General features: G+C 38.7%; 4 protein-coding genes across 4 annotated transcripts; 3 read left to right on the top strand and 1 right to left on the bottom strand.

Annotated features, from left to right (window-relative positions):
- On the top strand, window positions 82-3,984 carry LOC18786539 (probable F-box protein At3g61730). The gene is made up of 8 exons (XM_020556348.1): window positions 82-570; window positions 1,305-1,504; window positions 1,644-1,688; window positions 2,339-2,503; window positions 2,624-2,671; window positions 2,823-2,993; window positions 3,144-3,251; window positions 3,385-3,984. The coding sequence occupies exons 1-8, from the start codon at window positions 434-436 to the stop codon at window positions 3,465-3,467; spliced, it is 957 nt and encodes a 318-aa protein (XP_020411937.1). The 5' UTR covers window positions 82-433; the 3' UTR covers window positions 3,468-3,984.
- LOC18784621 (putative RING-H2 finger protein ATL21A) lies at window positions 4,006-5,877 on the top strand. Its single transcript, XM_007219928.2, has 2 exons — window positions 4,006-4,786; window positions 5,320-5,877. The coding sequence occupies exons 1-2, from the start codon at window positions 4,111-4,113 to the stop codon at window positions 5,769-5,771; spliced, it is 1,128 nt and encodes a 375-aa protein (XP_007219990.1). The 5' UTR covers window positions 4,006-4,110; the 3' UTR covers window positions 5,772-5,877.
- Window positions 5,998-8,735, bottom strand: LOC18786096 (protein SDE2 homolog). The gene is made up of 3 exons (XM_020556347.1): window positions 7,980-8,735; window positions 6,748-7,357; window positions 5,998-6,342 (listed from the first exon to the last, which is right to left on the bottom strand). Exons 1-3 carry the CDS (start codon window positions 8,612-8,614, stop codon window positions 6,196-6,198), a joined length of 1,392 nt encoding a protein of 463 aa, XP_020411936.1. The 5' UTR covers window positions 8,615-8,735; the 3' UTR covers window positions 5,998-6,195.
- On the top strand, window positions 9,613-14,032 carry LOC18787385 (beclin-1-like protein). Its single transcript, XM_007219485.2, has 10 exons — window positions 9,613-9,926; window positions 10,602-10,933; window positions 11,067-11,237; window positions 11,535-11,659; window positions 11,820-11,868; window positions 12,235-12,393; window positions 12,531-12,616; window positions 12,717-12,788; window positions 13,130-13,279; window positions 13,576-14,032. Exons 1-10 carry the CDS (start codon window positions 9,791-9,793, stop codon window positions 13,820-13,822), a joined length of 1,527 nt encoding a protein of 508 aa, XP_007219547.1. The 5' UTR covers window positions 9,613-9,790; the 3' UTR covers window positions 13,823-14,032.

Here is a 14,661-nt window from a genome sequence, read left to right as displayed (position 1 = left end):
TATTTAAATCAAATAGCTTCGTATATTTGTATTCTCCTCAAATCTTTCCTTTGCTCTCTTGCATGTGAAACTAATGGCCGAATATGTCCACTCCAAATAAATAGGGGTTTCTATTCATTCCCAAAGAATTTATCTCTCCATCCAAGTATTAATGAAAATCTTTAACCACAAAAAAAAAAAAAACCTAAAATTGCTTTCAAATTTAATAAATCTAAAAATAAAAAGGCACCATGAAAGATACGGGCCACGTGGAAGTCCAGCTTAGAGAAAATAGTATTGAGCTACCGGCCCATAATGTAGGCCCATATTTTGAATTCAGTTTGTTATATTTTTGAATTTGAGGGTGGCGCGCGTATAAGTAGCAAAGCCTTGGAGCTTTGAAAGAGCGATCGCTTTAGTTTTGGCTCAGAATAACCAAACACACACTGAGAAAATGCCGAAGCGCAAGAGAGCCGTCGTCACCCAGCCCCAACCTCCTCAAATGCAAAAGCGTATGAGAAGAACCAAGACGATTTGCTCTTGCAGCTCTCCTCGCTTCACTGACAACTCCGCTGGCTCCGCCTTTTGCTGGTTCTCTCTCTCTCTCTCTCTCTCTCTCTCTCTCTCTCTCTCTCTCAATTTGAACTTGAATTTCGAAATTTCGTGCGCAAATGCGTTTGAATGTGTTTGTGCCTATGTGTTTGAGTTCATGAATCATGAATGAGATTCTAAGTGATGACTTGTGATTTGATTTGAATTATTTTGCTGTACAAATGTTGTTTCTGTGTATTTGAGCTTCTATCTTTACGTCTACATGCATGCGATTCAGAAATGAAGGATTTAGATTAAAATCGGAGCTGTGATTTGAATTTTTCTCTATTTTGCTCGTAATTTGAAGCTGAATTATGCTTTGCATGTGCGTTGTTCTTCGAACTTTATGGACTTCGATCTTTCTAATTTGGTCAAAATTTTGAAAAGTTCATGATTCAGTTAGTTCAATTTCAAGCACAGATTTGAGTTTTCGTAGAGAAAAATATGTTTACAGAGAACGGTATGATATATCTGTTTGTTAGTTGCAGAGGAAGCTGTTCTAGTATAAATCTACATTGATCGATTTCTAAGAATGAAAACTCTAGGTGTTTTGGTTCCTGTTTGGTTGCCGAGAAAAACAGAGAAAACGAGAAATCTACATTTTTCACCTGAGAAATCCTGAGAGTCCCTCTGTGTTTAATTTGGAAAGCATTTCAACAGTAACCAAACAGAGCGTAACTAATTTTCGAATTTTCAGAGGCCGTAACTAATTTTCATTTGTTGTATTTAAAAAGGTACGAAGAGGACGTTTGGACAGAGATCGCCAAGTATCTAGACGGAAAGTCACTGGTGATGCTCGCAACGACATGTTGTTGGTTCCACGGTCTGATTATGGAAGGGAGCATATGGAAGTACGCCTGCCTGCGTGATCTTCAGGTCCCTGCTCCTCTCCACGTGGCATTCAATTGGAGGAACCTCTACGTTTCAGCCTTCGGTACGGATCCGAGCCTCCTCCAGATCTCAATTATATTAGAATAATAATATTAGATTAGACTGGTTTAAAACGAATTATAATCGTCTGATCAAGTGGGGTTGCTAATGCTAATGAACCAATCGGGTTTGGTGTTTTGCAGATGGAAGCCATTCTTACATGTTCCGCCAGAAGGAGAAGCATATTGGTGAGTGCGCAATTTTACCACAAGTAGGAAAATGTTGTCATTATGTCACGTCAAAATTAATAATAAGGTAACACATGATTATACTCAAAGAAATCTATATGATGTAAGATTTGCATGACGTTTATATGATTTTTTTGTTTTTTGTTTTGTTGGCGAAATAAGATTCATATTAAAAGATGATTGTGTGCTATGTATCATAACTGGATTGAAGACAATAAGTAGTGATTAGTGAAGACAATGAGGACTTTTGAAGACTGTCGAAAGTCAGTGAGAATTTTAGCCAACCAAAAGTTTATTAGTCCTTACTGTATTGGTTTCTATTTTTTTCTTTTCAAAAGTCAATGAGAACTTCTAGCAAGTCATAATGGTAAGTAACTTTTCTTCGAGTACATATTTTGTTTCTCCTGACTTTAGAAATTGATGCATGTCTAATTTTCAGCTGGTTTCTATGTTCTTATGTGTCTAATTGCATTGCTAGAGTGCAGTGTGGACTAATTGGCTGTCACAGGTGTCCTGTTTCTTTAAAATATAAGACAAATGCTTTCTCCTTATTCTCTTGTGCTGAAAAAAAATCACAAACCTCACCATATGTATAATAATTTCCACAGAAGACTAATGAGTTTCTTTTCGTATTTGTTTGGACTAATCAGACTGGATGCGGATTGGTGCATTTTCCGTTGAATCTTCAGAAGCACTCTTGACAGAAAGGCTGAGAAACCCAACAAAACTCCCAGAAGAAGATACCATGCAGAAAATGTTGGAGGCCTGCGGCTATTGTGTGCTGGATAACGTTAAAGCTGGGATATGGATAGCTGGTAACTTCAGCTGCACTCAATCATCCTGCCATTTTCTTTCAGACAAATGAAGATCAAATTTTTTGTTTTTCTTGAACACTTCAATTGAACTTCAATTTTCAACTCAATGATTTCCCACAGATCTCCAACTTGTTCGATGCCCCGTCTGCGAGCTCAATACATGTGATGGTAAGGCAGAACAAAACCCATCACTTCTCAATACTTGGGTTTGAACTTTGACAGATGAAATAATTAGCTATTTGTTAAAAGTCCTTGGAAAGTCAGGGGGATTGGAGGCAAAGGGCTTCAGGGTCTCTCATTTCATGTTTGTTATGCGCAGGAACAATGCAGACGCTGGATGCAAGGCATATAGAATTGTTCTTGAGCGAGGGGTATCAGAATGGAAGCTGGGAATACGAACATATCGGTTCCCATGATGTCAAAAAGCATGTCGATGGTGCTTCGGGGGCTATTTTCGATCTCAAACACCTCAATGACTCTCCAACATCTGGTAACTTCTTCAGATGCTCTTTGCCCTGCTACTGCTCCAATAACCCAAAATTAGTCAACGTTAATCTCATTAATTAGTCTTAATGTTACCTCTACTTCTGTTTGCTGAACATACAAGTTAACGTGGTCAAATTTCCAAATGAAATGGCAGCAGTCTTTAATCTCAAGTCATGGGTTGGTAAACCGAACGACTGGCAACCAAAGGCTATCATTACTCTACATTCAGTTGCAGTCAACACCAACTTACAGAAAAATGAAGGTAGAAAGAGAAAAAACTTCTGATGTTTCCAAGCTCACGTATATGAACATAAAAATTGCATTGCCTTTAGCCATTTGTTGATCGACAAATTTATGTCTAATTTTCGTATTTTCGTCGAATTTCTTGATACCAGGACTTCAAGTCAAATACCAAGTGATGAGAGCTGGAGCTGGAGGTGAAGTTGTATCTATTAGAATCTCTCAGCAGCTCCTGTAAAGTCCCATCCCATCCCATCCCATCCCACTGGTCTTAGCCAAAAGTGAAAAACATTCCCTTCTGATAAACTGATACCCATAAATAAATAATAAATAATAAATAAATAAATAAAAAAAAACAGAAAACAAACCCATATTGGGGTTCATTAAACTAGTAATTAGTAGCTTAATTTCCTGTTTACTCAAATTAAAAGGGAAAATATAAAAGCTCTGAGATAGTTTGGTCTTCCCTGTAGAATTGATAAATACACGTGCTGTGCTACAAATATAAATTTTAATTTTAGTTGATCTTACGTACACTCCTTGGCAAGTGGATGTTAGTTGCGTATTAATCTTTAATGGTTGTTTTTAGCTTACCAAATCTGTGAATTTAATCTCTGACTTTGGATTTAAAACTTAAAAAAATGTGGTTAAAATAGGATTTACATGTGATCTGCGCTCACTGCTGACCTTTGGCACACAAACATATTCTAATTGGTAAAATCGTACAAAAGCAACGATCGTGGTGAGTGATGACCACTTCTTATGTGGGCTATAGCTACCGTTACTTCATAAACTTTTGACTTTATAATTTGTTGAAATTTTTTAATGAATCTCTCCTACAAATTCCACCTTCTCATCCTGGTTTTAGGCCTTTTGGTATTATGGACATCTTAGACATCTTCTTCGCCCTTCTCTTCCTCTTCCCCCACATCTATGCCCGAGACGACTGCCCGGTCTCCGTCTGTGGCTACACCGGCTTCCCCATCCGCTTCCCGTTCCGGTTACAAGCCCGGCAACCCGAAAACTGCGGCTACCCGGGCTTCAACCTGACCTGCAACAGCCAGGGCCTAACAGTCATAAAACTTCCACTTTCCGGAGAGTTTTTCGTCAGAGCAATCAGCTATGCCACTCAAGAGATTCAGCTCTACGACCCCAACAATTGCCTCCCTCAAAAGCTTCTAAGTCTCAGCCTTGCAGGCTCTCCTTTTGTTGCTGCTGTGTATCAAAACTACACCTTCCTCAGCTGCCCGGCTTCCTTCACCAAGTCAAGGTTCACCCCCATTGACTGCCTCAGCAACTCCACCACCTCAGTTTTGGCCACGCCTTCCACCGCCCTTGCAAACTCCATGTCCACCACGTGTCGGATTCTTGCCACATTGGCTGTTCCGGTTACCAGGCAGGTCCAGACGGAGGACGGGTTCTCGACCAACCTTGATTCGGATCTTTTTTTGACTTGGTATGAACCCGCTTGCAGTGCCTGTGAGATCCAAGGTGGAATTTGCGGACTCTTAAGCAACACCAGCCAAGAACTTGTCTGCGACTACAATTCAACAGCAGGTTCTTTAATCTTCATTATTTTCAGTGTCCTAATTCACAGATTAATTTCCTAATTGAATTTTCGAAGTGTGTTCGTTCGTAGAATTGGAATTAACCATGTGAAAATTTAAAAAAAATTCTATGCATTATGCCAATATTACTAATTAAAGCGATGTCAACTATGTATCAGGAAAAAAAAAAAGCCAACTAAAAGGATGAATAGAAAACTTCATAACTAGATTTTCCCTTATACTATGGCACACGTTAAAGCTTTCTTTATTGATTTGAAACGTTCCACTTCATATGTTACAGGGGCAGGGCAGGGGCCAAAAGTCAAAACCCAATAACTACTTCTTTCCTAATCTTTTTCACTTTTTTTAAAAAAATAAATTTTTTAAGGGATAAGAAAATAAATTAATAATAATTGTTTGAATAAAAAGATGATAATAATAACAAGAAGAAAATGCATTGGGTGGCCACTAAGTGGAATGCAATTCTAAATCTGCAGAGCAAGAGCTTGTTTTCCAGCACTAAATAATGGCTTCAAATTCCAGGCGGATCAAACAAGGGCTTCCAAGTTTTCAGGATCATTTGCGTGTCCATCACGGTACCAGCCCTCACCTGCGCAGTTGGGATAGCCTGCTTTGCTTGCATCAAGGACAGGGTTCCTGGTGGCTCTGCACAACGAAGCGCCACCGCAGTTGCCGCCGAACCACAACCGCAAGAACCCACCATTGTAACCATGGGTCTGGACCAGACCACCATTGAGTCATATCAGATGCTAGTTCTTGGTGAGAGCCGCCGGCTGCCGGGGCCCAACGACACCACGTGCGCTATATGCTTGTCGGAGTATCTGACCAAGGAGACGGTGAGATGCATCCCGGAATGCAAACACTGCTTCCACGCTGCTTGTGTTGATGAGTGGCTTCGGTTGAACAGCACATGCCCAGTTTGCCGAAACAATCCATCCCCGGCACATGCCGACTCAAACTCGAACAATGTCTGATTTTTTTATTTTTTTTTATTTTAACTTCTGTATTTTGTGAACTTTTACCCACTCGTTACTGTACATAGTGGTTAAGATTTTGTGGGACTTTACCCTCCATACCCAATTTTTGTGTGTAGATATTTTCCTCAATAGAATGTGTAACTTTTGGGGTTGAAAACTCAGGCTTACAAAAAAGAAGAGCAAATCTAAACCACAGATAATGCACAGGGCAGCTTCTACAGAGTGAAGTTGAAAAAACAAGAACATGAAATTGCATCAGTCAAAGGATCAGACATTATCCATCAAAGGTATACATACAAGTACATAAATAGTCAACAACTGGGCAGAGATTGAAATATTAATATACACTGAACTCCCCCTGTTCATTCATTAAAGGAGAGGCTTTCCTCTACAAAGTAAAAAGATGAAGTACATTATATTCTCATTTCTTTGCAAGCAGCTTCTTTGGAATCTTCTCGATCGGGGTAGATTTTAGCATAAAAAGCCTAGCAGCGCGCTCTTGCATAGTACCACCACATTTTAACCCACGAGCTTGCAGTTCAGACTTCAACCTTTCCAGGCCGATAACCTACCATAATAAGGTGGAAAAATCATGTTAATGCTCACTAATGATTTGATGTCAAGGCATCCCTAACTAAAATGAGCATGGTAGGAGAGATGATGGTGAGAGCTGTGATGAAAAAAGCAATCAGGTAGGTATGTATAAACTAGCATGGGCTTTAATTTTTCTTGGAAGTGGACATCATGATTCATGACCACAAGGTAGAGTTATCTTGTACATATTAAACAAAAAATCAGCTTCTTGAAATGGCAGTGCCTTAATATATATATATTTTTGGGTCTGAAACAGTGCCTTAGTAGATTTAAACGAAGCATGCAAAAAACCGACATCACCCTAATAAGCAACAATGGCTGCATAGTATATAGCCAGAAAGATTATAAATGTGACAAAATAAACTTCTCAAAAGCATACCTCCATTTCTGCTGCTGAATTGAACTCATCAAAATTCAGTGGCTTCTCTATCTCTGCAGCGTCTCCATTTGCAACTGTTTCTTCCTGAACTCGTGGATTGGATTCCGAAGAACCATTGGCTTCAGAAACAATTGATGTAGTTTCAATTCCTTTCACATCACCTGAACTAGAAACCTTCTGGGACTGATCAACTACATTTAGATTTCCCATATCCGGTCCATTGCAATCCATCTTTTCCTCTTGCACTGCTTCAGGTTTCAAAACCGCATCAGGCTCTGAATAAGGGGTACTTGCACTCCTAACTATGTTCTCTTCATGAATTACTGATTCAACCACGTCATTCTTCTCACCGTGAAGAGATTCTTGACCCTGTGTTCCCTGCACAACAATCTCTTTCTCTTCCTCAGAGCCACTCTCACCTGACCCTCCACCTGAGATATCACCGTCCTGATTCCTACCAGTCACAGAATCCAAACTTCCCTCAGCATCCTTACTTGAATCTGAGTTATTCCCACTATTTAATACAACGGATTTCTCCTTTTTATCTTCATTATCACTGTCATCATCCTCTGTATCACTGTCACTTTCACCCATTTTTCTCTTGCCCATCCTGACAAAAACAACAAACTCAGATGTGAATACCAATAAGATTATATTTTAATACAAGAGAGAGAGACAGCTTTGATAGCAAAAAATTTCTGAACGAAAATGTAGTATTACTGAAACAAAGCTCTGCAAACAGTAGAGATTATTCCAAAACTTAAGCTACTCTAAACCTACTGAGGCCTTCTGGCTTAACCAAACTGAGTATGAACTATCATATCTGACCTTCATAACTTTATATTCCTGACCTTCATAAAGCAACAGGAAACTGATAGAGTAAAGAACTTGGCTTTATCAGCCAAATATTCAGCAACACAGAATCTAGCCAAGCAGTTCCAGAATGCTGAACTTTAATTAACATATAATTTAACCTCTATACCTATAACTAACATAAGTCCAAATCATTACAAAGACCAATTCACACAAACAGCCTTCATTTACCCATTCCATTACTTCCTTTTATTTTCTAAGCTTCCTATAAACAATACATATCATGAAAATCATCAGCCATGTTGAATAAAAGGATAAATCTTCCTTCAATTTCACAACTTCCAAAAATCTCCTAGCACACAATCAACATAATTAACATAAGAGAAACAGAACCCATTAAAATAAATCAAATTCCTTACCAAATTTTCATCCTTTTCGCCTGTGCCACCGCCTTCTTGGCCGGCCCTTTACGCTTCCCACTCACAGCCTCCTTAACCGAATCCAAAACCTCGGAGACGCAGCGCTCCGACTCAGCTCTATACTTGGCCACATATTTTTCAGCCTCGGCGTCTCCAGTTCCCTTTTTGCCCTTCTTCGCCAGATTCTTCAGAAAGTCCTCTGCATTCTTCTCAAGCCTCCTCTCCTCTTCCTCAGCCCTCCACTCCTCAAGCTTCTTCTCCGCATTGACGTGGCGCAGCCTCCGACCGCTCATATCACGACACGCATCGAAATTGCTCGTTTTCTTCTGCCCGGCCTTCGTCGCCGCTCCACGCAGCAGCGACCCAAAACCACCTTTCCCTCCGACGAGCCGGAGCAGAAGATGGACCGTTGGGAAGTACGGCACGTCTGAGGAGCACGAAATTACGGAATCATCCTTGAGCTGGCGAGTCCCGGTAACCAGACGCTGGTGGTGGAGGGGTATTTTGGTGATTTCGAGAAGGCGGTTCTTGATGGAAGCGGCGGAGACATCTGGGGCTGTGAATTTTAGGGTAAGGGTTTTGCCCTCCAAAAGGGTCACAAAGAGGTTGTATGTCTTGGATTTGGTGTCCTCCATTGTTGACAATTCAAGGGGTTTTTAGGGTTTCGAAGGACCAAGATTGTTGGCAATCGAGTCGAAGAAGGAGATAAGGAAATAAAGTTGGGTTTGGGGATCGGATTTTGTATGGTTCTCGGGTTTCTATTTTATCCAATCTGGGATCATATTCCGGGTCGGGTATTTATTTTCTTTTTGAATAAGGTTTTTTTTAATATTTAAATTTAAGAAAATATAAAAGTAAATTTAGGTTTTACCCATAAAAAAACTTTCACTTTTGAAAAAAGCCAAAGCTTTTTGAAAAAAGACAGAATAACCTCTCAACTTTCAAACTAAAGACATGTAAATGTAAAGGATTTCTTAGGAAATCAAAAAATAAATAAGGGCAATTTTGTCCATTTTTGCTTCTTTTAAAAATTTTCTCTCCTTTGGGCTTTTCCAAAGTCTCCCAAATATAAAATACATGTCAAAAGTTATTAAAACTAAATAACTGCCAACGGGTCTAGCCCAGTAGAAAATAGTCTTGACTTGCAGATAAGAGGTCTCATATTCGAACCCTAAGAAGATCTTAGTTGTGTGTGTGTGAGAGACATCTCATTCCATTTTAATTTAGACTATCATTTATACTATAAAATAAATAAATAAATAATTTTACTCAAATTCACCACACTGCCAATCAAGTAGCAAATTAACTTTGAAACTGAGGTCTTAGTTTGAAAAACCGCATAATTAGTAATAAATTACATGAAGTATTCTAATAAGAGTTTGAGGTTCTTTTTAATGGTTTTTAACGAGGTGAGGATCGCCTATTGGGCTAATTCGACAACTTGATCCTTATGTAGGGAAACTCACCTAATTCCTTTGGCTCGAATCTGATAATAGTAAACTATCACTTTTGGTAACAAATAATTTGTAATGAAATTAGTTAAATTAGTCTTGTATGAAACTAAAAAATATATATTTAAATGAGTTATTTTGTAGTTAACATTTTTCCTACCAATAAGAGGGATAAATAGATTCAATTTTCACAAAGAAACAAACCGGGGCAAGACTGTTGTGATTTCCTTGGTGAGCTTCAGCCAAGAAACAAAGAGAAAATAAGAAAAGGAGAGAAAACTTTGTCTCCTCTGATACGAATCCTAGAGCCTCCCACTTGGAGCAAAACAGACCCGACAAAAACCGTTCACAATTACTTCAATGGGAGAAAGGGGTCGGGGCTTTCAGGTGGATCCGAATTTGCCCAGATATGTCTGCCAGAACTGCCGCAACTCTCTCTGCATCGTCGGCGCCGATTCCTATGCCGAAAAGTTCTTCAACGATTTCTCTCGCTCCGGTTAGCTTTTTCTTTTAATCCCTTTCTTATTTGTATTTACCATTTATGAGTGCATGTATACGCGCAAATTTGAGTTCTGGGCATCGAATTATTGAATCCCATTTGGTTTCTGGAAGTTTGTGCGAGGTTTCAATTGGAGTTTCAATGGGTGAGACTGTAAATGATTTTCATTGAGGGCAAATTTTGAATTGAAATGGATTGACCCTGGAAAGTATTAAACCAATTTCGTTATGGAGAACATGGCTTCGGTTTTGATTTAGTGAGTTAAATTGTTGCTCTTTTGAACTTTTATTGCTGCTAAAACACCTTAAGTTTGCTGCTTTTGGCGTTATGTTTTTCTTAATTTCTTGATCAAAGTGTTTAAGCTAGAAATGGATCTTATAGCTAGCTGACCCTTGTGAATATGCAATTCATTAAGTATGAAACTCTTCGTTTGTGGAACCATTACTAGAATGGGAGCTGTGTTGGACTTTTGAATCCAAATGAGTGGATTATTTGACCAGAATCGTATGATGCTTACCAAATATAAGATTTCTTGTGTTGGCAATTTTCAGTGGAAATTTGAGTTTGTAATTTTATGGGGGTTAAGGGTTTTGTTGATGGCCAAGTGCAGTGATGTGTGGAGAAAGGATTGTTTTCTTAATCAGTAAGCGGTTTGGTGATGAATATATGCAGGCATGCAGGGCTCTTCAATGCATGGGGCAAACAGTGTGTTATCAACACGGATGGACAATTCTTTTGTTGTGTTACCAAAGCAAAGACCCCAGGCACAAGGAGTCCCTCCTCGTCCCCGTGTTGGAGCCGCCCAAACAAGCCAGTCTGGAAAGGCAATGGATGAGTCCTTTGTGGTTGTTTATAAATCTGAGTCATCAGCAGATGGTGGTGGGGCCCAGTTGCCGTCGCCTGATGGAGGACCCAATGGTCCTTTGCAGCCTAACAATTCTGGGTTTCACTCTACTATAACTCTCCTGAAACGGGCATTTGAAATTGCCACCACCCAAACACAAGTATGTATAATAGTGCAAAAGAACTTTAAATGGAATTTTACAGTTTCCTTTTGATAGCGTCTACTATGTTGGTGCCAGAAATTGTTTTTTAAAAAAGAAGTTATAATCTCTATGTTTCTGCTAACATTTCCAGGTTGAGCAACCTTTATGTCTTGAATGCATGAGGGTAGTGTCTGATAAACTTGACAAGGAGGTTGAAGATGTGAATAGGGACATTAAAGCCTATGAAGCCTGTCTTAAACGCTTGGAGGGAGAGACAAGGGATGTTCTTAGTGAGGCTGATTTTCTCAAGGAAAAACTAAAGGTGCTTACTTAATATGTTGTCCATGCAAAAATCACTGTGTGATCTATATTTGGAGAGTGAAATAAGTTTTTTATTATTTATTATTATAGCAAATATGCCTTTATTCAGGGGAATGGTGAATTTAAAGATTGCATGACCAGCAGGGATGCGTTTGTCCTAATTAATATCAAATACATCTGAGCTCTCATCCTAAGAAACCTTCAAAAATGCGTTTTATTTTATATCAGCATATTTAGTATCATAGTTTTTCAAAGTGAGGTCTAAATGCTCACTCTTCCTCTCCGGATGCTTTTTAAGATTGAGGAAGAAGAGAGAAAACTTGAAGCAGCAATTGAAGAAATGGAGAAACAGAATGCGGAAGTAAATAATGAGCTGAAGGAACTTGAGTTAAAATCTAGCAGATTTAAGGAATTGGAGGAGCGGTATGTTCCTTTTCCTAATGTTGTTTGTTGATTTTTGTTGGTTTACTTCCTGATAAAATATCAAGTGTTCTTCACTATGTATCAGATTTCATATTGTGTACTCACCCTTTGACGTAAACCTGGGAAATCCTGATTGTTTATTTTGCTTAACGTCTAACAGGTACTGGCATGAGTTCAATAATTTTCAGTTTCAATTAATTTCGAATCAGGTGTGTTGCTGATCTTCTTCTCTTCCTCTGCTTCTCTAGCAGTTGCATTACAATCTTCTAGGCAGTACATTTGTCCTATATGTTCTGAATTTATGTTGATATTCTGGCAGTTGTTTGGTGTAGTCTAAAGTGGTTTCAAAAGTTTCTTTGGCATTGAATTATTATTATCTAATGGTTGTGTTCACAATGTGGCTTCTGGTAATTTTATATCTGTTTGTCAGCAATTAGTTTTTTTGTTGTCCTCATCAAAAAAAGAGTTGCGTACATTGTCTTTGAGTCTGAGAAAAATCTTTCCCATCCTTTTTTAGTATTCCTTTTATGTCCTGTTTGTACTTTGAGTCCATGAAAAATCTTTTTGGTTAACAGGAAGAGAGAGATGCAATTTTGTCCAAGATAGAAGTTTCACAGGCGCACTTGGAGTTGTTGAAACGAACTAACGTGCTCAATGATGCCTTTCCTATCTGGCATGATGGAGAATTTGGTACCATCAACAATTTTCGACTTGGACGACTTCCAAAAATTCCGGTCAGAAAACTAAGAATGCATTTTCCTTCTCCTTTGAGAATTGTCTTAGCACCAATAAATTGAATCTTTCCTTCTACCCTTGGGGGACAGAAAATAGGGTCTGATATTGATGTTTACCATGCTGTGAATACAATTAGGTTGAGTGGGATGAGATAAATGCTGCCTGGGGTCAAGCCTGCCTTCTCCTCCATACCATGTGTCAATATTTCCGTCCAAGATTTCAGTATCCTTTTTACAATACAGAAGAATTTGTCATTTTAACCTGTTGTAAATAATTTCTTAGTTATATTGTGTTGAAATGGCCTTAATTCATTACCTTCTAGATATCGAATAAAAATACTTCCTATGGGCAGCTACCCTCGGATTATGGACAACAACAACAATACTTATGAGCTGTAAGTATAGACTATGCCTTTAATTTTATTCACTATTTAATTGTTTTTTGACATCTAATTTCAGTATTGTAAAGTTCAAATTTAGTAGATCCCCCTTTAGCAGTACATCGTGCATGAAGTGGAGATTACCCAAATGTTGAGTGGCTAGGATAGATGATTATAAATTAAAACGAATATTTATATATGTTTCTTATGTACAAATAAATATGTCTATGGATTTGGTTTGGGGTTGGGGTTGGGGGAGAGATCTCTGAAATTAACTGTATTTCGCAATTCGGGTTTTACTTTCTTTTTTTTCCAACATTTTGTTGGATGTTTTAATTAACTTGAGTATTTATTAGGTTTGGTCCCGTGAACTTGTTTTGGAGCACTCGGTATGACAAAGCAATGACATTGTTCTTGACATGCCTTAAAGACTTTGCTGAGTTTGCAAATTCCAAGGATCAAGAAAACAACATACCACCTGAAAAATGCTTTAAATTGCCATACAAGTAAGTTTTTGCAGTCTACATCAATAGTATGTTATATCATGTTCAAAGCATTTGCTGCCTCTTCTTGGTATTCATTTTTCATAGATGATACAATATTTGCATTGATGAGCACTGCAGTTTATCCTGTTTACCCTTTCAATTGTTTTAACACACATGAGAAGCATGCAACATAGACATAAGTCTTCATGGCTTGACAAACTTTATTCTGCATGGTTATCCATGTACTTAACGAATGTCATGTATAATTATACTTTCTCTAGATACCTTTTAATTGTCTTGGACTTTTTCTTTTGCAGGATTGAGAATGACAAAGTGGAAAGCTATTCTATCACTCAAAGCTTCAATAAGCAGGAGAATTGGACTAAAGCTCTAAAGTACACCCTCTGCAATTTGAAATGGGCTCTGTATTGGTTTGTTGGGAATACGAACTTCCAGCCTCTTTCTGCAGTGTCTTCACATGCTGAAGTTCCAGGCGTCAGCTCATTGTACACAAGACGTGGTACCGACTCCAAGTCTGAGTTCCGAAACACATCAAATCCATGACAGAGATTGAATACGCAGCATACATGTATATAGAAACACGTAGATTAGTCTTGTGCAGTTAGTAGCATTATTTACAGTGTATTGTAGTAGTACCGTATTGAAATTCTCAAAATATTAAAGCTAAAGATTGCTGTTTTTCTTTTTCTTGTATACTTGTTGAACATCAGATTCTTAAGAAAAGAAAAATTGTATGAAAGAGGATGACTCACACGAACTGTTTTAAGCTTTGTCTGAATTTCAGGTTCTTATGAGCAATGTGTCTGGCCAAGAAATATTAAACCCAAAGGGAACTTCTTAGTGTGCCCTAATTAAGTTGTTCACGTAATCCCAACATGAGAAGTCCTATTTCTGTTTTCATGGAAACAGAAACCGATCACTGGCATGAAACTTGCATGAGCATAATTACAGCTGTGGGGCTTCAAAACTGAAAAACCTGCACTCAAGCATTTATATATGTACCCTGCAGTCTTGCAAAGACCTCAAACTTGGGAATTAAACACTTGCCTCCAAGTGATCTTAAAACTTAGGAGCAACAATGACTCGCCTCATCGGATTCCTAGCCGTCCTCTTGTTCCTTTCAAGTTCTGCAAATTCGGCGCCTTCATGCCCTACCGTAACCCAGCAAGTGGCCCCGTGTCTCAGTTTTGTGAAAGGTGGAAGTGACACCAAGCCATCCGAAGAGTGTTGCAAAGGGGTTAAGGAGCTGAGTGTCAATGCTAATTCCAGGCCAGACAGGGAAGCTGTGTGCAAGTGCCTTAAGCAAGTGTTGTCTTCCGTTGGAAACTATAATCCCTCTCAAGTCTCTCTTCTTCCCAAGAAATGTGGCCTGTCCCTCAATC

This window comes from Prunus persica, chromosome G2 (assembly GCF_000346465.2).
Source record: "Prunus persica cultivar Lovell chromosome G2, Prunus_persica_NCBIv2, whole genome shotgun sequence".
NCBI lineage: Eukaryota > Viridiplantae > Streptophyta > Magnoliopsida > Rosales > Rosaceae > Prunus > Prunus persica.
The sequence above is the reverse complement of the archived record's forward strand: the minus strand, read 5'-3'. Positions and strand labels throughout refer to the sequence as shown.